General features: G+C 56.6%; 1 protein-coding gene across 1 annotated transcript in view; it reads left to right on the forward strand.

The window, feature by feature from the left end:
* The window catches only part of SIN3B (SIN3 transcription regulator family member B), a 38,950-nt gene that overhangs the window by 12,026 nt on the left and 5,318 nt on the right, over positions 1–21,606 (forward strand). The window contains exons 5-14 of the mRNA XM_029917847.1: positions 50–193; positions 7,458–7,580; positions 8,893–8,982; positions 9,493–9,611; positions 13,450–13,657; positions 14,471–14,587; positions 15,841–16,079; positions 16,780–16,963; positions 19,083–19,686; positions 19,848–20,017. Of these exons, the coding sequence (XP_029773707.1) occupies positions 50–193; positions 7,458–7,580; positions 8,893–8,982; positions 9,493–9,611; positions 13,450–13,657; positions 14,471–14,587; positions 15,841–16,079; positions 16,780–16,963; positions 19,083–19,686; positions 19,848–20,017 (1,998 nt within the window). The remainder of the gene's footprint in view (positions 1–49; positions 194–7,457; positions 7,581–8,892; positions 8,983–9,492; positions 9,612–13,449; positions 13,658–14,470; positions 14,588–15,840; positions 16,080–16,779; positions 16,964–19,082; positions 19,687–19,847; positions 20,018–21,606) is intronic.

Below are 21,606 nucleotides of genomic sequence, written 5' to 3' on the forward strand. Positions count from 1 at the left end.
CCTCGGTCCTTGGCTAATGACTCATTTTCCCTTTCCCGGAAACCGGCAGAAGGAGCAGCTGAGCACGAAGGGCCGGCCATTCCGAGGCATGTCTGAAGAGGAGGTGTTCACTGAGGTGGCCAATCTCTTCCGGGGCCAGGAGGACCTGCTGTCTGAGTTTGGACAGTTCCTGCCTGAAGCCAAGCGCTCCCTGGTGAGTACAGTGCCCACCATGGCCAACGGCCACCTTCTGCTCAGCCGGGACCCTGTTTCTCAGGGCAGCCCTGAAGACCAGGCCAGCCTTAGCTGTGCTCGCCTCCCACCCAGGACGCCAGGCTTCCCTCCGCAGCCGCACAGCGCGCAGACACCCCTAGGCCCCGTTTGGGCTCGCCGCCATGCCCTTCCGCAGCCGCTCCCTCGGTCGGACGGTGCGCAGACATGTGGGCTGCTTGGGAGGTGGGCGGGGCCCTGCTCTGGACACCTGCCCGGAACCGGTGCCCTCTGGGCAGGTGCAGGTGGGGGCGGTCCCAGGCTCAGCGGGGACTGCCGGGTAGGGGGCAAGGGGCAGAGAGGGTGAGGAAGGGCCTGGGATGGGGAGGGCGGGGGTGCAGTCCTCATCGTCAGCCTCTTCTCCCCTGCTGTGGCCTGAGGCCTGCCGGGCTGCACTTTCCACATCCTTTTCATTTTATTTTCTATGAACATGAGGCTTTTTAAGTGTTGAAGTAAAATTCATATAACATAAAACACACCATTTAAAGCATATGGTTCAGTGGCATTCGGTACAGTCACAGTGTTACGCAGCCAGCACTTCTATCTAGTTCCAGAACATTTTCATGTCCCCAGAGGAGACCCCGTCCCCTGGAGAGTCACTCGCGCTCCTCCTCGCCCAGCTCCTTGGCCCCCACCAGTCGGCTTCCTGTCCCTGTAGGTTGACCTGTTCTGGACATTGCATGTAAATGGGGTCCCACATCACATGGCCTTTAGTGTCCGGCTTTGACTCTCGTGATGTTTTAGAAGTCCACGGAACACGCGTCCAGGCTTCCTTACCTTGTTACGGCGGAGTGGTGTTCCTTCGTGTGGACGGACCGCGTTTTCCTCTCCCTTCCTCTGGTAGTGCACTTCTGGGTCGCTTCTTTCTGGGGACCGTGAACGGTGCTGCTGTGAGCGTGCCTGCGCAGGGATGGCTTCGAGGCCCCGGTTTTAGTTCTTGGGGGTCTGTACCGAGCAGTGGAATTGCCGAGTCACGCAGTGACTATGTCTAACTCTTTGAGGAGCCGCCAAACTGTTCACAGCAGCTGCACCGTTTTACGTTCTCACTGGCCAAGTACTTGACATGGTTGCCAGCACTTGGTGTTTGAGGTTTTTTGTGTTTTTGTGGGTTTTTTGCTTTTTAATTACGGCATGGTCGTTGCAAAGTGGTATCTCATTGTGGTTTTGATTCCCATTTCCCTGATGACTAATGATCCTGAGCATCTCGTATGCTTGTTGGCTGTTTTGTCTGTCTTCTTTGGAGGAACAGCCAAGTCCTTTGCCCGTTCTTTAGTTTGTCTCTTTGTTACTGAGCTGTAAGAAATTTTTACGCATTATACTAAAGGCTTATTAAGTATTTTTCTCCTTTTTGTAGGCTGTCTTCGCTTTCTTGTTCATGTCCTTTCAGGCACATAGGTTTTTAGTTCTGATCCAATCCAGCTATCTGTTTTTTCTTTTGTCACTCATGCTGTTAGTGTCTCAGAATCCATGCCAGATCTGAGGACAGGAAGGTCTTGCCTCGTGTTTTCCTCTGAAAGTTTTTGATTTTAGCGCACACAGTTAGGTCGTTGATTCATTTTGAATTGTTTCTTTGTACATGGTGTGAGGCAGGGATCCGGCTTCCTTCTTGGAGAGTGGAGATCAGTTTTTCCAGCACCGTCCTCGAAGAGACTTTTCTGTTCCCACTGAGTGGTCCTGGCAGCCTGGTTGAGCGTCAGTGGACCATCGCTGTGCGGATTTATTTCTGGACTCTTCCAGTTCCAAGTCGTTGATCCCACCGTCTGTCCTGAGGCCAGCACCACACTGTCTTGATCACTGTAACGTTGTTGTGAGTTTGAAATCAGGAAGTGATGTGAATTGTGTTCTTTTCTCAAGATTATTTAAAAAAAAACTCTTTTTTTTTAATGTTTGTTTATTTTTAGAGAGACAGAGCACAAGCAGGGGAGGGGCAGAGAGAGAGGCAGACACAGAATCCGAAGCAGCTCCAGGCTCTGGGCCGTCAGCACAGAGCCCAATGCAGGGCTCGAACTTACGAACTGCGAGATCATGACCTGAGCCGAAGTTGGACGCTTAACCGACTGAGTCCCCCAGGCGCCCCTCAAGATTATTTTGACTAGCCAGGGCCCCTTGCAGTTCCATATGAATTTGATAATCAGCTTTTCCATGTCTTGAGGGGGAAAGGCCATTAGGATCTTGACAGTGACGGCACTGAATCTTCTCGTTGCTTCGGGAACGCCGCCGTCTCCACAGTGTTAGGTCTGCCCGCCCGTGAGTGTGAGGCCCCTTTCCACTTATTTAAATCTTCTTTGTTTCAGCAACATTTTGTGGTTCTCAGTGTACATGTCTCGAACCTCCTGGGTTAGATTTATCCCCAAATATCTTACTCTTCTTGTTTTCTTAATTCTGTTTTTGGATTATTCATCGTGATTCTATACAAAGACCGCCGATTTTTGTGTGTCAGTCGTGTGTCCTGCAACTTTGTTGAATCTGTTTATTAGCTTTATTTTTTTACTTATTTTTAAGAGCTTTTTTATTTACTTTTTGGGAGAGCAAGAGAGAGCGCAGGTAGGGGTGGGACAGAGAGAGAGAGAGAGAGAGAGAGAGAGAGAGAGAGAGAGGGAGGGAGGGAGAGAGGGTCTCCAGCAGGTTCCGCACTGACAGCACAGAGCCCCACGCAGGGCTGGAGCCCGTGAATCCTGACATCATGAGTTGAGCTGGAATCAAGAGTGGGGATGCTTAACCGACTGAGCCCCCCAGGCGCCCCTCTGTTTGTGAGCTTTCGTAGTCTTTGTGTCCTCGCTAGGAATTTTTATATATGTGATACCATGCCGTCTGCTAATACACTTTTCCTTCTTCTCCATGTTGGATGCCTTTTCTTTCTTTTTCTTGACCTGATTGCTGTGGTGGAGTGTCCAGTACTGAGCCGAATAGAAGTGGGGCAGGCAGCCTTGTCTTGGTGCTGACCTTCGAGAGCAGGCTTTCCGGCTTTCGGCAGAGTGTGCCGGGAGCTCTGGGCTTGTCCCAAACGCCTTTTATCAGATTGGAGAATACTCTTCCATTCCCACTTGGTAGAGTATTCCATTTCCTCTTTTTGTTCCCTGCTTTGGATGTTGGGTTGGGGTGTGAGCACCCGAGAGTTCCCACCGCCCCCACCCCCCACCTTAGTGCGTCCCCACCACCTCTGCAGGGTCCCGCTTCTAAATGAAGATGCGGTGGGGCAGGCAGGGGCAGCAGTCTCGTGGGAGGCTTGGTGGGATGGGTACAGGAGTCTGGGTTTGGATGCCAGGTACAATCACCTGGCCTTCCAGTGCCGGTGAGGGCCGTCTCTATGTCAGGACACCCCCCAGAAACACTTCCTGACTCAAAGCCCGGAAGCCCGTGCCTGTCCGTGGGACTGATGTCAAGTGGGGAGCTGTAGCCTGGCCTTCCCACCTTCCTGGAGCCTTGGGCGTGCTCGGGGGCTGGAGGGCCAGGCCGGGCCCTGGGAGCACATAGTCTGGGCCCAGCCTCCATGGGAGCTCAGGAGGGCTTGAGCCAGCCCCGCCACCTCCTGGGCCTTGTCTCCTTGTCTCTCTCTCTCTCAGAGGTGGCCTTCCTGCTCAGATGCAGCCTTTGTGAGCTATCACCCTCCAAGTGCTCTGCGCTCGGCCTGGCAGGTGCGCAGTGCCCTGGAAAGAGCAGCTGCCATGGTTCAGGAAAGGCGGGGGTCCGCAGCGCCAGCGTCCCCCAGAGTGTCCTCCAGGCACAGGGCTTCCCTCTGCCCCACCAGGACCAGCCTGCCGCCAGGCCTGGGGGACCCCTGGGGAGTGCCTGCGAGGGCTAAGCAGAGCCCCCGGAGAGCGGACTCCCCTCTACCAGAGGCGCCTGCACTGTCAGCTGAGCCCACCTCCCTGTGTTCCTCCCCCAACTTGTGTCCATTCTCCGCCGGCGGGTCCCTCCTTGGGTGGGGCTCCCTCTCCCCAATGATGCCCCATGCAGCACTGTGCGCACCCACGTGTTGGTGCAGCCCGAGGTGCAGCTGGGCGCACTTGGCCTCTATGGCCCTGGCAGGTGGAGCTGAGTGCTGCTCTACACCAGCCACCCTTGGATCTGGATCTCGCGCCTGGGCTCCAGCCTGTGCGATGGCAGCTTCCTCCCCAAACCCCTCGCTGGGGGCCGCGAGGAGGACAGGGGCAGCCCACCCTTGGGGAAGAGGTGTGCCTGGCTGAGTCCCAGGCCAGCTTTTGGGGGCAGGGGAGGGGAGTAGGGACGTGCCCTTTCTCGAGAGCGCCCCACCCGGTTGGGAGCTGGGGGTGCAGCACTCGAGGTCGGAGGGATCCTAGCAGGTCCCCTCTGTTCCCTCACCTAGGAAGTGGCCCTGAGGACGTCTCCCCCTAAGCTGGCTGGAAGGTTCCTTAGCAGAGTGCTTGCCTGTTTGAGCCAGGGCGGCTGCGAGCCCTGCCTCTGCAGGGAGTTGGTAAAGCGGGCACAGAGCCCCCTCTGCTAGCTGGTGGGGGCGGGGTGCACAGCGGATACGTGGTGCTGATAAGCGGGGCGGCCCGAGCTCTGCAGGCCTGCAGCAGGGCAGCCTTCTTCCCTCTTGCTCCCGGGTTCTCAGTGCTATGCGGGGGCGGCCGCGGAACCTTGCCCTCTGATTGCCATGGCCGCGCGCCCCCTGCTGGGCACAGCGGAGCGTCTGTGAGGCTGGCGCTGACTCCGCTGGCCTGGGAGGCTCAGCGGCTCCGCCCCCAAGAGCACCTGCCCACACAGCTTCTTTAAATAGCGTCCGCTACCAATTCAGCAGAGGTTCTTTTGTGTTTATTGATCAGAGCGTCTTGTACCTTTTAACAGATTGAATCAGTTTTTTAAAACTATTAAAAACACCCACATACAATCTGTTGTATAATTTGATCTTTTATTCACATCCTTTATGTTAGTTTTTGAATTATTGTTAAAGCTGCAGGAAAAAGAGGGGCACCTGGTGGCTCAGTCAGTTGAGCATCCAGCTTCAGCTCAGGTCATGATCTCATGGTTTGTGGGTTCGAGCCCTGCATCAGGCTCTGTGCTGAACATTTGCTCAAAGCCTGGAGCCTGCTTCAGATTCTGTGTCTCCTTCTGTCTCTGCCCCTCCTCCACTTGTGCTTTGTCTCACTCTGTCTCTCAAAAAAATAAGTGCTTAAAAAATTTTTTTAAACTACAGGAAAAAAAACCCAAAGATGAAATATGATAACTGTTCTAATTAAACGTGACCACTTGGCCTAAGTGGGGTCAACACTTTTTTTTTTAATGGTTGCTTATTTTGAGAGAGAGAAAGGGTGAGCAAAGGATGGGCAGAGAGAGAGAGGAAGAGAGAGAATTCCAGGCAGGGTCCATGCTTTCAGCACAGAGCCCAACATGGGGCTCGACCCCACGAACCCTGAGATCATGACCTGAGAATCCAGCGCTTAACTCACTGAGCCACCCAGGTGTCCCAACAAACGTTTTTTATAAAGAACCTGATAGTAAGTGTCTTAGGCTTTGCAGGCCAGTGGGTCTCTGTCACAAAGTCTCAGCTCTGGCATTATGGTGGGAAAGCAGCTTTGGAGGCTATGTAAACCCATGGGCATGGCTATGTGCCAATAAAACTTTATTTACAAAAGCATGCCCAGCATGGTGAATATATCAGGCCCTCGCCAAAGCATCTTGGGAGGCGGTTCTGTCCAGCTTACATGTTCATGATTGGGTGCATAGAACTGAAAAGTAAGAACAGTCTGAAGTATTAGAGAGACTCGGAAATACCAAGCTTGTCTTCCGGCTGGGGAAGCGTGTCTGGGTGAGCAGTGAGCTTCTCTGCCAGGCCCCTGGTCCCACACGGTGCATCACGGTGTCACCTGGCTGCCTCCGTTAGGAATTGGTGCTTGCATCTGTTCTGGCATCTACAAGAAATAGCAGTTGAAGATGTTTCCACTTGAGGTTCTGAGGGTAGTTTTGAATCTCCAGAAAACTGTTTCTCCAGAGAAGCATAATCCCATAAGGGCCAGGGTTTGCCTGTAGTCACATGATAGGTCTTTAATACTATCATTGTAATTACTATTATAAAAACCGTACGTGTTCATGAGAAAACCAAGTGTTAATTAGAACATCAGGAAAGTTCCCCTTCCCTGTCTCAGTTTCCAAAGTCATTCAGAGTTACAAACTCACAAATGTCTTATATGGGTTATCTTTCCAGAAATTTCCTACCTGCATGCAAATGTTTATCCTTCAATAAAAACTAAACAGCGTCCTCTTTATTCTGCTCCTGCGTTTTTTTCCTTGTTCATGTAAGAATGTATCCGGTACGCCTGTCCCCAGCAGGGACACAGAGTTCCCTGGTATCTGATAGTTACTGGCTATTTTGTTTGGATACATCACAGCTTGCTCACCTGGCCCACACTTTGGGCCAGCAGCACTCCTCCCGTCAGGCGGCGCTCCACGTCCCAGGTTCGGTGGCAGGGTGGGCCCTGGGCCGTGGTGGGGTGACCGCCAGGGGCGGCCCCAGCCCAGCACACATCTTGCAGAAAACCTTGAGACCTGGCTGCCTCCCCAGCGTCCGCATGTTCACATAGGTGCGGATCCAGAACCGTTCTTCCAGAAGTGCTCTTCGTAAATACGGCCGACACCCCGTACATACCCCCTTGTGAGGAGCGTCCCTGTCCCTGAAGCGTAGAGCCTGGGAGGACCAGTGACAAGCCCCTTGCCGAGTGATGACACCCTCTAGACATGTTTCCTACTTTGTAGAAAAGAACACGGACTCAGCTGGAAGCCCCCCCCCCCTGCTCCCCCAGGTGCCCCGGTGGCCACTGGCTGCTTCCTCTTGCTGCCAGCGCTTTGTGCGTGCCCGTCTCCCTGCCTGAGATGCTCTTCCCCTCTCCGGAGCTCGCAAACATGCAGTCAGACCCCCGCTGCCAGCAGTCTGTTGGGTGAGCCCCACTCTGGTGTCTCCCCGCCGTGCCCTCCAGCACCTACCAGGACCCTCATGCGCCTTCCTGCGCCTTCACGCACCTTCACGATGTTAAGGCTATGGTGATCTGGGTGCACGGTCTGTCCCCTCGTACACGTGAGCATCTCGAGGCTGGACTCACCTTGCACGTGGGTCGGGCCCGGGCCTGTGGCAGGCAGCATTCCCTGGGGCAGTGCAGGGCTGAGCCAAAGGTGGTTCCGCACTCTCGGACCTGCCCAGAGCCAGTACTGAAGGGCCCAGTGCTAATCGCCTCCCGTGCTTATGCTTTTAGTTCACAGGAAATGGACCGTGTGAAATGAATAGTGTCCAGAAGAGTGAGCACGAGAAGAATCTGGAGCACAGCAAAAAACGCTCTCGGCCCTCGCTGCTCCGTCCTGTGTCTGCCCCAGCCAAGGTAACCGTCTGCTCTGCACACAGATGCGGGCACCCAGCAGCCTGGCCCTCTCTGGAGATGACCTCGGGAGCCATGTGCAGAGGCTCCAAGCAGCAGTGGGCCCTCGTCTGGCTGGAATTCACCAGCTGTGGGACCTTAGGATGTCAGCTTACTCCCACGGTGGCTGTTTACCTGTACCCTGGCTCACAGGATTAGCATGAGGAGTGTCCCCTCGCCTGTGGAAACAGGATGTACTGCTCAGTCTGCTCCTCTTCACCACAGTGGCTCTTTCATAGGCAGGGCCACCATGGGTGGTTGTGCAGGTTGGTCACTGCACAAGAGGCCCACTGAGGGTTGAGAGAGGCTGAGATCCAGCTCCTGTTGCACTCATCATCTGTGATGGTGATTTTCTAATTCCAACGGCTTTTGTGCATTTACTAGCTGGCTTTCTACTATAAGGAAGAGCTTTTTCTTCATCCCCATTTATATTGCTGATATAACCTATGTTGACATGGACGCTGAGTCCTAATCCATAACGTTCGTTGTTTATGGTGGCATCTAAACTGTCTCTGATTTGGCTAGTGGGGCCCCTCTGAGCTGGCTTCTGTGTTGTGTGGACATAGCCCAGCACCGGGAGATGGTTTCTTAGAGTCCCCGGTGCCTCAAGTGCAGCCAAGTTCTGGTTTAAGTCCAGCTCCGAGACAGAAGTCTTCCCGGAGATTTGAAACCCAGGCTTCTGGGGGCGCTGGGGGGCTCAGTCGGTTAAGCGCCCAACTCTTGATTTTGGCTCAGGTCATGACCTTACAGAAGGGGGTTTGAGCCTCGCATGGGGCTCCGCGCTGACAGCACAGAGCCTGCTTGGGATTCTCTCTTCCTCCCCCACATGTGCACTCTCTCTCTCTCCCCCTCTCTCTTCTCAGAATAAAAACAAAAAATTTTTTAAACCCAGGCTAATCAAGAGATTGGCTCATCCTGTCCCCTTCCTGTCCCCTTGCCGCCACCATCACGGCCCACAGGACAAAACAGGCAGGGGGAGAGGTTTCTGATGCTGTTTCCAGGGGACTGTCTCCCTTGCTATTCCCATTTTGTGATGATCCCACCTCTTAGCACAGGCGCTCAGCTGCCGAGATTTCGATCCCAGATTGTGGGCAGGGCGGTTGTGACCGTCAGCCTTCACCAGCCCCGGAGGCTGAGCCAGTGCTCCGTAGAATTCCCCCCCAGGGGTGCAGGGCAGACCTCACGACCGCTCCTGTCAGGAGAGCTCGGTGTTGCCGATGTTGCAGCCCTGACGGAGCGGTGCGGGGCCTTCACGGCACGGATTTTCTCTCCACAGAAGAAGATGAAGCTTCGAGGTACCAAAGACCTGTCCATCGCTGCTGTGGGGAAGTATGGCACTCTGCAGGAGTTTTCCTTCTTTGACAAGGTGAGCCATTGAGGCTGGCCTCCCCGGCTCAGATGTGCAGGACGGGAAGGGAGCTGGTGGGGTGCGGAGAAGGGGCCGGCACCCAGCTTTCACAGTAGTGGGGTGGCCTGGCACCCAACTTTCACAGCGGGGGGCGCCCAGCACTCAGCTTTTGCAGCAGGGTTGGGGGGCCCTAGCACCCAGCTTTCACAGTTGGCCGGGGCAGCCGGACCAGAGGCAGCAGGACTCGGAGCCTGAGCAGGTTTGAAGACCCATTTCAGCCTCTCTGGAGCCGAGTGGCTTTCCTAAAGCAAGGATGGGTGGCAAGAGCCAGCGAGATGGCCCTGTGCACGCACTGTCCACACCATGCGTCACTCAGATGCAGAGCCTTGCCCTGCAGCCCGCAGCGGGTTGCTTGAGAGCACGCCTGTGTTGGTGACTACACTCACCGAGCAGTGTCTGAGCCCAGCGAGGGGAGGGGCGAGGATGGGGCCTGGCCCGCAGGGGCCCCCTGACCCCTTCTCCACGCAGGTTCGCAGGGTGCTGAAGAGTCAGGAGGTCTACGAGAACTTCCTTCGCTGCATCGCGCTCTTCAACCAGGAGCTCGTGTCCGGCTCCGAGCTCCTGCAGCTCGTCAGCCCGTTCCTCGGGTGAGTGACGCTGCCCTGGGCTCCCTGCGCGGGGCTGTTTCCGGAAACGCTGTCCACCCTGCTGTCGGTCGCCGCTTTCCAAAAATGGCGAAGCCATTTTTTTGTTTTTTATAATTTGCTTCTCAGTTGCGGTGGACATAGAGATCAATCGTTCTAGGTGGAGCTGAAAGAACGCAGGCCCTGGGCGTGTCTCCTGTGGTGGCACCCGCGGTCACGTGTCCGCCCAGCTCTTTCCAGGGTTTCCTGTTTCTACTGTATATGCGCATGTGCGTTTACACAGCCGCTCGCCTGTGAAGGCTCGTGTGTCCGCCGCCACGGTCAGGAGAGCGAGCGGCTTCAGAAGCACAGGGGTGCTGTGTTCACCCCGATACCCACACGCGTGTCACTCCTACACGCGGCCCCAGTCACGGCCCCACACCCCTGGCAGCCCCTAATCGGCGCTCCACCTCTACACCATCCACAACAGAAGCGTTGTACCCATGGGGTTATGCGGTGCACAGCTCTCAGGATGCTGGGTTTTCTTCCCCCAGTGTAATTCCCCGGATGTTCACTTGTATGAGCTTTTAAAAGCTCTACCAGTCAGGAATTGCCAGAAGGGATGAAATGCCCCCCGCCCGCACCCGGCATCCATGCTCTGCAGAGACAGCCCTGTCCGAGGGTCAGCGGCCTGCTTCCCGCACCCGCTCACTGCCACTGCGGAGTGTGAGCAGACCCCCGGGGCTGAGGCGGCCGCTGGAGGCCAGAGAGGTTGTGGGTGGTGAGTGCCTGTGCCCCCTTCGTGCACACTGTGCTTCCTGCCTCCCCACCTGCTCTGTCGCACCTGGCGAGTGCCTCAGCCAGGCCGGGCCTGTGTTCCCTTACGGAGGTCCCGCAGTTTAGGGGCGCTCCAAGCTGGCTCTACACGTAAGAGCTTCGAACTTGTGCCTGGAACATGGTGAATGCACCTTATAACGTGACTACGGAGCTCATTTAGCCCCAAAGACGCTCCCGGGACAGGTGCTTCCCGAGCCCTTTACTGTGGATTTAAACAATGTTTTTAATTTTTTTTTTAAAGATGTAAAATTAAAGCACAGATCCAGGAAGCCACATGATGGATGACTCGATGCATCGTTTTTAGGCAAAGCCCCTTGGGTCCACCACCCAGGTCACAAGTGGGCCTTGGGCGGCCTCAGGAGCCCCTCGGTGTGCCATCCCATCCTGCTCCCTGCCCCTCAAAAGCATCAGTGGGGGGTGGGCGTCTCCCTACGCTGAGGATGACGCCTGCATCTCCATGGTCCTGTGTCCATCCGGAAGCAGTGGTGTCCAAGTTCCTTTTGTGGTTCATTTGTTTATGCGCTCACTGGGGGTTGCGGCAGAGGAAGTGTCAACAGTATTTTCCACCCTTTGGCAATGCAGGCTGGATGCTGGATTTCTCCCTTTATTATGGTCTCAGGGTTTGGAGTCACTTCCTGCCTCGTCAGGACCAATCCTTTTTTTTTTTTCTTTTTCTTTTTTTTCTAAGCATCATATGGACTCATGGGCACATCAGGTGTGTTTCTGTATGTTTTAAAGACGCAGAAGCTGAGGTTCAGAGTGAAGACCTCCCACTCTCCTCCCCAGGGACAAGCTCTTGAGAGAGAGCTTTGCCGTGGTGATGGACGGGTCCGGGGTGGCCCAGCCCCGCAGCTGGACTTCACTCGTCCTCTGCCCTGTGGACGTGAGCCTGGCTGTCCTGTCACATAACTAGCATCGTGCTGTCAGGCTGGGGCTGCAGCATCCCTTTTTCTTTTTTAATTCAGTATTTCTCGGAGGTAAGTGCACTATTTCAGCATCAAACATGAGCATACATGGTTTTTGGCGACTGCCAAGTGTTCCCTTTCTTGTGTGTACCGTGGTTTTCTCAGCAGGGTCTGTAACGGTGGCCTCTGGTCTTCCGGTTTCTCTCTGTACTGGTGCTGAGGCCATGCCCCATAGGTCGGGATGCCCAGAGGTCAAGTAGGGTCATCGAGTTGGTGATCCTGAGAGGGTACACAACGCCCGGGCAACCCTTGCCCTTGGCTTAACTTTCCCAAGCTGGGAAAGATGTGTTAACACTTTGAAAGCTGGCCGGGTGCAGGGTGGCGCGGTTACTGACGCGGCCTCGGATAAACCGTGCGTGGCTCTTCATACGGACTTGGAAGGCCTGCTCACTCCCGTGGAGGCGTGTCTGGGAGCTCACAATCCCATGCTCTGGGCCTGGTTCCTGGCCGGGGAGTGGCTGCTGTTGTTGGAAAGACAGAGTGCTGTGGCAAGTGGGGGACTGCAGAGGCCTGTGCGGGGCAGGTGTGCTGCACGTGGGCCTGGGTGTGCCCGGCTGCGCGCGCCCCCAGCCCCAGGTCCGTGGTGGGACCCTGCTTCCTGCCAGCAGAGGGAGAGTCCCTCTGTTTGCCAAGTGGCCAGCGCCACCTCCAGCAGTTGTTGGGGGGATTAAGGCAGAAGACCCAGGGAACTCAGAATTCGAGGTACTGAGCAGGTGGGCAGCACTGGGTTGGGGTCAGCTGTTCCCATTTCCAAGGGTGCTGTTGGGGGAGAGCCATGGGGGGTGTGGCCGAGTCTAGAAGTATGGCAGACATCTGCCCGCTCACCTTGATGTAACGCCCGGCTGGCAAGCAGTCACCCCGACCAGGCCTCCAGGCGCAGCGCCCAGCGATCTGCCTCCTGGTGATGGCACACCCCCAGTCAGGACTGGAGTGGGATGTGTCGGAGTGACTGTGTCCCATCAGAGTGACTGTGTCCCCTCGGAGCGTTCACGGCTTCCACTTGTGCCGGCTGCGGTCTCTGGTGCCCTCTGCACCAGTGTTGCTGATGTTTTCCGTCCTTGCATTTCCATCTGTTTGTGTGTTTTCCTTGTGGGCTGAATGGGCATGGGGTCCTTACAGCTGGGCCACAGTGGACGACGGTTCAGGACGGGAGGGTGTGGGTCACGAAGGAAGGAAGGAAGCTGCTGGGAGGAAGCAGGATCGCGATGCCACCTGTCAGAGTAACTGCACCCTTTTGGTAGGATTTGATACTCATTTAGTCACAAATCCAGGTGATGTGGAGGCCAGTCGTATTCAGATCTTCCCATTGCATGGCCATTACAATATGAGTCTTGTGAACTTGACTGCGGAGGGTTCTCCCTCAGGGAGGAAGGCTCTGGAGCAGGGGTTGGCAGACGTTTATCGATCAGGGGCCAAGGGTGGCATGACTGAACTCTGGTGTTGTGCAAAAGCAGCCGCAGGCGGTGCTAAGCAGTGGACACGACAGGGTACCAATAGAACTTTATTTGCAAGGACAGGAACAAGCAGCTTGGCAATAGTCCACCAACCCTGGACCTGATGCTCGGCCTCTTCCAGTTAAAGAACATCACTGAGGTGCCTGGGTGGTTCAGTGGGTTAAGCGTTCAACTCCTGATTTCTGCTCAGGTCGTGATCTCATGGTTTGTGAGATTGAGCCCCACGTGGGGCTCCGCACTGAGTGTGGAGATTGTCTTCCTCTCTCTCTGCCGCTCCCCGTGCATGTGCGGGCGCACACGTTCTCTCTTAAATAAATGAATAAATAAGTACAATTTAAAGACCATCACTAACCCCAGCTTCTGCCAGCCTGAGCTGTCTGTTCTAGCGTATTTCAGGACTCTCCTGTTAGTGGCAGCACCTGGCTGATGACAAAGAGGTGGAAGGCCATGACTCACCATTCCAAGGACTTTACACACATCTGGTGCTTGGTCCCGCCCCTCGCCCCTCCCCTCTGACCACCTTTGGCAGGTGTCTGCGTGCAGCCATTCTGAAATCTCCAGGTCCCTCCCAGAAAGCCAACTTACTCTTTGTCTTTATTTCTGAAGGAAATTTCCAGAACTCTTTGCACAGTTCAAGTCCTTCCTAGGGGTGAAGGAGCTGTCATTCGCCCCGCCCATGAGCGACAGATCCGGGGATGGAATAAGCCGGGAAATTGACTACGCATCTTGCAAGCGCATTGGATCCAGCTACCGGGCGCTCCCCAAAACCTACCAGCAGCCCAAGTGCAGTGGGAGGACGGCCATCTGCAAGGAGGTAGTGCTCCCTGGGCGGCTCGCGTCGGCTGATGCGGTGCATCCCCTCCCCCGCCGCACCCTCCCCTGCCGCAGTAACACCCATCAGCCTTGTTTTATAGAAGAGAACTATTGTTGTTTAGAGTGTTGATCCCCTAAATTTGACTAATGGATGGGGCCAGGGTGTGGCCAGACAGACTGCCAATCTGAGGGAGGGTTTCTCACCCTGCTGGGAACTCGCACACTGTGGCACCGAGACTGGCATAGGCCTTGGCATATTCTCCCAGTATTCAGACTTCACTGCTTTCTGCCATGAGCCTGCTGCGTCCCAGGTTCACTGCGCTTGGCACATTCCATTTAGCTTGACCATTGAATACCCTTTCAGGGTTGGTAGGCAGGGTGCTCCTCTGTTTCTGTAATTCAAGAGTGCTTGCTGGATTTCGCGATATGTAAAATCCAGCCTGTGCCTGTGTTTGTAAATAAAGTTTTATTGGCACAGAAACATGCCCGTTCATTCACAGGGTGCCCGTGGCTGCTTTTGCCCAGGACGGAGGCGGAGTTGAGTAGTCCTGCCCGGATGACCGGGAAAACCTAAAATTTTGAGCATCTGGCCCTTTACAGAGAACATTTGCCGACCCCTGAGATAGTACGGTTTGTTTGCTTGACCAAAAGCATTTTCCCTTCAAACCACTTTCAAATGAATGTGGCCATTTGTATGATAAAGTAGTTTCCTGTAAAACCAGGACTCCGTTCTCCCTTACACCGGACGACATAGCAAGGCGTCCTGGCCACCGAGGCCCGCTGCACTGGTCACACGGCGTTTCCTGTGGTGCAGGTGCTGAACGACACCTGGGTGTCCTTCCCCTCCTGGTCAGAGGACTCCACCTTCGTCAGCTCCAAGAAGACCCCCTACGAGGAGCAGCTGCATCGCTGTGAGGACGAGCGTTTCGAGGTGTGCGTGCTGGCGCCCCGGGGCCCTGGGCCCGGCCAGGGTGGGGGGCGTGGGGGGCGCCTAACTCCCCGGCCCCGCCTTGAGTCTGTCCTCCTCCCTCTCCACTCTGGGGTGCATCCTGACCCCCAGTCTCCTTCCCACTATCAGGGATTCCAGCACATTCCAGCAGGGGGCAGCACCTGAAGGTGTCCTTTTTCCCGCCCCGTTGGCCTTCTGGCTGGTTAGGAAATGGTGCTGTTCCTTTTACTTTAAATATGTGTATCTTTGAATTTAATTAATTAATTTTTTTTTCATTGAAATGCTTGTGGAGATCATTGTATATTTATGTGCAGCAAGCGCTGCCGGAAGTCCTCCTCCCGGTGGTCGCAGCCTGTAAAACCCTGGGACAGAGCCACAGCCAGGAGGTCCGCACTGGCCCCCTCGGAGCGCTTATTCCCATCCCCAGTGTTGGACGTGTATTTGTGTGTGTGCCATGTGTGTGTGTGCGCACATGCATGTGGGTACGTGTTTGCAAGTGTGCAGCACATGTGTGCGCGTGCATACATGTGTGTGCATAGTTGTGTGGGCACATGCGTGTGTGCACATGTTTGCATGTATGTGTGCACATGCGTGTAGCTCCGGGTGGGTGTCTCCCCCATGGAGGTTCCTATATTCTCCACCACCACTAAGAAACACCGCCACTGCCCTGCCACGGAGATTTGTCGTGCTTCCCTTCGTGGCCGTCTACCTGCTTCCCTCCCTCCCCTACCCCGTGCTTGACCCCTGGCCACCCCTGACCTGTCCTCCAGCCGTGGCACTTTGTCCTAAGGGGAAATCACACAGTCTGAGGCCTGTGGGGATTGGCTCCCTGCCGGCACGTGCCCCGTGGAGCCATCCTGGGGGCTGCGTGTACCGTGAGTCCTTCCTCTCTATGCCTTTGATGCCCCTGAACCAGGTCAGCCTGGGGACTGTTTCCCTTCTCTGCCGGGTCCCCCCATGTTCTAGCTGCCAGGCGTTCACGCAGGGGTAAGCAGCCCACGGGTCTTGTACCTCGAGCACCTGGCTCGCACCATTGCCGGGCTGAGCTGGGACCCGCTGTGGGTGCTCAGGGGCCACATCAGGGCCACATCAGGGCCACCACTTCCTGGTTTCCGTCGTCCCCCCTCAGAGACGTGGAGGTTTAATAGTTCTGTCTGAGCATCTCTTCTGCTGCCCCAGGCCTGTCCCCTGCTGCCCACACCCCCGACAGCCCACCCCTGCCTTCCTTTCCATAGTTAGATGTCGTCCTGGAGACCAACCTGGCCACGATCCGTGTGCTGGAAAGCGTGCAGAAGAAGCTCTCCCGGATGGCGCCTGAGGACCAGGAGAAGTTCCGGCTGGATGACTGCCTGGGGGGCACGTCGGAAGTGATCCAGCGCCGCGCCATCCACCGTATTTACGGCGACAAGGCTCCAGAGATCATCGAGAGCCTTAAGAAGAACCCTGTCACCGCTGTCCCCGTCGTCCTAAAGAGGTGCCCTTCCCGATTCTGGCAGCCCCGCCTGCCGAGAGCAGTCCCCTGGAGTTCATTAGTGTTCTTGTCACCAGTGTGACTGAAGGGGGGACCCCCAGGCCCCAGGCTGGCCTGTTTTGGTTTCCAGGCTTTTTTCATCTCCCCGTTCTACTCCTGAGAGAAAAGCACAATTGGGAACACTTGTGTCCTTCTAGAATTTTCCACCATGCACATACTCCTCTAGAAACAAGAAAAGGAGCTATTTTAAAGCACAAATAGGATCGTTCCATAGCAGAGCTTGCCTTTTACATGACGGTCCATTCTGGAAAACTTTCTGAGCTAGTGAACAGGTATTAATTAAAGGGCTGTCCTTGGCCAGGTGCTGTGCTCAGCCCTGGGATTGCAGAGCTGAGCGAGGCTGACACGGCCCCTTCTCGGGGGGCTTGCAGTCAAGCAAGGGAGCCCGGCGCTTTATCCAGCAACTACCCAGTGTGTGGTCAGGGCCTTGGGCCAGGTCAGGGAGGAGGTGCCGGGGCGGCAATATCAGAAAAAACATGAAAGGGGCCACACCGGTTCTGCAGAGCCGACGCTCCCTGCCTCTCTTCTGCATAGGACCCGCTGCACAGGCCAGAGCTGGCTGTCCCCTGTCAGGAACGACGTGCAGGGATGACAGGTGGGTGCCCCGGGTTGTCCCCATGCTGAGCCCCCTCTGAACCCGCAGGCTGAAGGCCAAGGAGGAGGAGTGGCGGGAGGCCCAGCAGGGCTTCAACAAGATCTGGCGGGAGCAGTACGAGAAGGCGTACCTCAAGTCGCTGGACCATCAGGCCGTGAACTTCAAACAGAACGACACCAAGGCCCTTCGCTCCAAGAGCTTACTCAACGAGATCGAGAGTGTCTACGACGAGGTGAGGCCGTGTGCCCGGGTCGGAGCTGGCGAGTGGCCCTGGCCCCGCCCCCGGCCCTCCCACATCGGACCGGCGGCCGGGTCTCTGTGCCTCCGTTTCCCCAGCATCACCTTAGCAGGGCTGCCTAGGGCTGGAGTGGATGCTTCTGTGACCTCCAGCCAGTCCAGGGAGAGGATTGTAGAGGCTCTGCCGTTGCCGGCAAAGGGCTCTCCCCTCCCACGCCTCCTTCCCTCCCCACTTACCCACAGGGCCTCCATCCACCGTCCCTCAGGCGAGTGATAACAGCGGCTTTCCTCTCTCTGCTGCCAGCCGTGTACCAGGCAGTTAGACTCTGAGAAGGAATGTTCCGTCTAACTCTTACAGACCTTATGGTGCATCACCATCCTCCTCCCCATTCAGCAGTGAGGAAACTGAGGCATGAGAGGTGGCCACTTGCCAAGGCCAGTCACAGGAGTCCGGGCCCTGGGGCTCTGCATCTCACCCCTGCCCTGTGCCTTTTTGCTGGCCATGGCGAATTCAGGCTCATGGGGGCAGAACCACAAAACTGAGGCAGGGCTGAGCTCTAGGCCGTGAGGATTTACATGTCAGAAAATTCATGCAGGGAGTGAGTGACTTGTGAGAGCCTGTGATGGAAGCCCTTCCGTCCTGCCTTCCCCCTCCCGCTCCCCCCGGGCCACCTCTGTAGGTCGTCTAGTCTTTGCACTCTGATCCTTGAGTGGGTCCTTAAGGCCTGAGAACACCCCCACCCCCAGCAAGGTCCGTGGTTCGTCATCTGAATGAGAGTTGATGAGGTGACCTGTGAGGCTGACCACTGCCATCACTGAGTTCCTGCACTTTCCCTGGGGGCCCAGGGGCAGGGGGCCCAGCGTTCTGTGTGGGACCTGAGGTTGGCCCAGCAGCCTGGCGAGCTCCGCGTGTGCAGGCCCTTCGTGCACAGGGAGGTCGGCCGCTCGCTACCTTGTGGGTCCTCAGAACCCAGTTGTGTATTACGCACATGGAATTTGCGCTAAGATGAGGACTTAAACAGGGCGTGGGGCACGGATGAGAGAGGGACTCACAAGCAGCAGGAGAAAGGAGGTCACAGCAGAGCCAGGAGCCGGGCTCCGCGTCTGTGCCGCCCGTATGCCAGCTCCCAGGACTCTGCGAGCTCAGAGGGACGGAGAGCTCGGGCTGCTGCACAGTCCGTGGCACTGAGGGAGCCTGGCCTCCAGTGGACACCCAGTCGCCCACCCCGGAGAGCCGAGGCCCTGACCCTGCTCCTGCCCCCGGGTGCAACATCCATGCTCACGTTTTCTATTTCTTTTTTCAATTTTTTAAAAATATTTTAATTTATTCGAGAGAGAGCACATGCGTGCACACGGACACCAGGAGGGGAGGGACAGAGAAAGGGAGAACCAGAATCGGAAGCAAGCTCTAGGCTCTGAGCTGTCAGCATAGAGCCCAATGTGGGGCTCAAACCCACAAACCATGATATCATGACCTGAGCTGGAGTCAGATGCTTAACCAACTGAGCCACCCAGGCGCCCCCATGCTCACTTTTTTGGCGAGCCTGGGGGGGTGCATCAGCCTTGGTGCTGGGGCTGGGTGCCGCTCAGGAGAGCATGTCGTTGGGAGCTGACGTCAGCAGGCAGCTCGAGGCAGTTTGGAGGAAGTATGACTGTCTTCAGGTTTGTAGGAAGAAAACTCATTAGCTAGATAAAGACTGAGGGGAAGGGTGAGCCCAGGGCTGTGGTTTTCCGGGGCAGAAGAGCAGAGGGGCAAGTGCAAAGGTCCTGCGCACAGCAGGAGCTCAGCATCCCTGAAGCAACAAAAGAGGCTGGGGGTGGGGGGGATGCTTTAGGTCAGTGTGCCAGGGATGGGGATCCTGCCGTGAGCAGTGCAGCAAGGCCCAGAGGGATGTGATAGGGCTGAATGCCCTCCCATAGGTCTAATCACCCTGGACCTAGAGAGGACAGTGGTTGGAGTGGGCTGCTGAACGGGACCCAGCAGATGGGAGGCGCTGGGCTGCACCTCTGACCAGAACGGGAGTCCGCTAGAGCCCTTTGGCCTTGGGTGCCCTCCCCATCTCGGACACCCCAGCTGGCCCCTTCCTGCCTGACAGCCCCCCTGTCCCCCCCAGCACCAGGAGCAGCACTCAGAGGGCCGCAGCGCCCCATCCAGCGAGCCGCACCTCATCTTCGTGTACGAGGACAGGCAGATCCTGGAGGATGCGGCCGCCCTCATCAGCTACTACGTGAAGCGGCAGCCAGCCATCCAGAAGGAGGACCAGGGCACCATCCACCAGCTGGTGCACCAGTTCGTGCCCAGCCTCTTCTTCTCCCAGCAGCTGGACCTGGGCGCGTCCGAGGACTCCGCCGACGAGGGCCGGGGCAGCCCCCAGGGGCAGAGCGCAGACCCCGCTGACCGAAAGAAGCCAGCGCCCGGGCCGCAGAGCAGCCCCTCAGAGGAGAAGGCGGCCGTGAGCGAGACGCCCGCTCCCGAGCCGGCCCCGCCGCGGCACAAGCCGCTAGACGACGTGTACAGCCTCTTCTTTGCCAATAACAACTGGTACTTCTTCCTGCGCCTGCACCAGACCCTGTGCTCCAGGCTGCTCAAGATCTACCGCCAGGCGCAGAAGCAGCTCCTGGAGTATCGGACAGAGAAGGAGAGGGAGAAGGTGCTGTGCGAGGGCCGCCGGGAGAAGGGCACCGACCCCGCCATGGAGCTGCGGCTGAAGCAGCCAAGTGAGCCACGGGGTCCCCGGGGGGACGCGCGGGTGCTCGTGGGCACTGGCCGGCCGGGGGCTGCGTCCTGGACCCTCGGGCCGTGCTAGGCAGCTGGGGGCAGGAGGCGGGGGGCCGCACGCGTGCCCGGCCCCGGGTGATCACGGTCCCCTGTCCCGCAGGCGAGGTGGAGCTGGAGGAGTACTACCCGGCCTTCCTGGACATGGTGCGGAGCCTGCTGGAGGGCAGCATCGACCCCACGCAGTACGAGGACACCCTGCGCGAGATGTTCACCATCCACGCCTACGTGGGCTTCACCATGGACAAGCTGGTGCAGAGCATCGCCAGGCAGGTGAGCGGGCACGGGCAGGCGGGGGTGGGCAGGCGCCGTGCTGCACAGTTGGCCCCGCAGTCGGTCACAGGACACAAACTGCGGCTCAGTGGCGTTCAGTGCGCTCGCCGGGTCATGCAGCCACTACCTGGTCTAGTTCCAGACTTCCATCCCCCTGAAGGATGCCCCATCCCCACGAGCAGTCAGCCCGTGCCCCTCCCTCAGCCCCTGGCACCCTCCAGTCTGCTCTGGGCGCCTCGTGTAAACGCCATCACGCGCTGTGGCCTCTGCGTCTGGCTCCTCTGACTCCGTACGGTGTTCCCGAGGCTCAGCCATGTCGTAGCGCCTGTCATTGCTTCGCTCTGTCCTGTGGCTGCCTCCTCCCATCACGTGGGTGGCCACATGGTGCTCGTCCACGCGCCTGCGGGTGGGCACTTGGCCCATCGCCGCCTTCAGGCGATTGTGAACAGTGCTGTGAACGCGGGTCTGCAAGGATTCCTTTGACTCCTTGGTGACAGATCTTTTTGTTTTTCTAATTCTTTTTTTTAATGTTTGTTTATTTAAATTATTTTTATATGTTTTTTATTTATTTTTGAGAGACAGAGAGTGCGAGCAGGGGAGGGTCAGAGAAAGAGGGAGACACAGAATACGAAGACAGGCTCCAGGCTCTGAGCTGTCAGCACAGAGCCCAACGCGGGGCTTGAACCAACGAACTAGGAGATCATGACCTGAGCCGAAGTCGGATGCTTCACCAACTGAGCCACCCAGGTGCCCCAATGTTTATTTATTTTTGAGAGACAGAATATGAATGGGGGAGGGGCAGAGAGAGAGGGAGACACAGAATCTGAAGCAGGCTGCAGGCTCTGAGCTGTCAGCACAGAGCCCGACGTGGGGCTCTAACTCGGGAATGTCAAGATTGTGACCTGAGCTGAAGTTGGACCCTTAACCAACTGAGCCCCCGCCAGGCGCCCCAACAGACCTTTCTTAAGGTAAATTGACAACTTGTAAAGAACCATAGCCCGGGGGCGCCTGGGGGCTCAGTCAGTTAAGTGTCCCACCGTTGGTTTTGGCTCAGGTCATGATCGCATGGTTCCGGAGTCTGAGCCTGCTTGGGATTCTCTCTCTCCATCTCTCTGCCCCTCTCCTGTGCCCTCTTTCTCTCTCTCAAAACGTATAAACTGTAAAAAACTAAGTTAAAAAAAATAAAAGAACCATAACCCATCTCTGGAGGGAGGATGTCAGGGACATTTATTAGCATCGCTTACAGGAGCAAAATGGTCACCCAGAGCTGAGTGTCAGTGAGAGGAAATCAGTCACGCCGATACACACAGCAAAACCCCAGATGAGTCAGGTGTGGTCTTGGGACACGAGTCCTGCTCAGTTACCATTGGAATAGCTGTCGTTCAACTTGGCTTTGTTTCCTGTTTCTCGTGTGAGGCTATTTGCTGAGGGAAGTAGTGTCCCAATTCTCCTGCTAGAAACGACATTTTTTTTTCAGGCCTTAAAATTTTCCCACCAAGGCAGAACACACACAGGAGAGAGAGGGCTTAGACCCCGAGCGTGCGGTCAGGGGTGGTCATGAGCGCCCCTGACGCTGCCCCCTTTCAGCC

This window comes from Suricata suricatta, chromosome 12 (genome assembly GCF_006229205.1).
Source record: "Suricata suricatta isolate VVHF042 chromosome 12, meerkat_22Aug2017_6uvM2_HiC, whole genome shotgun sequence".
Taxonomy (NCBI): Eukaryota; Metazoa; Chordata; class Mammalia; order Carnivora; family Herpestidae; genus Suricata; species Suricata suricatta.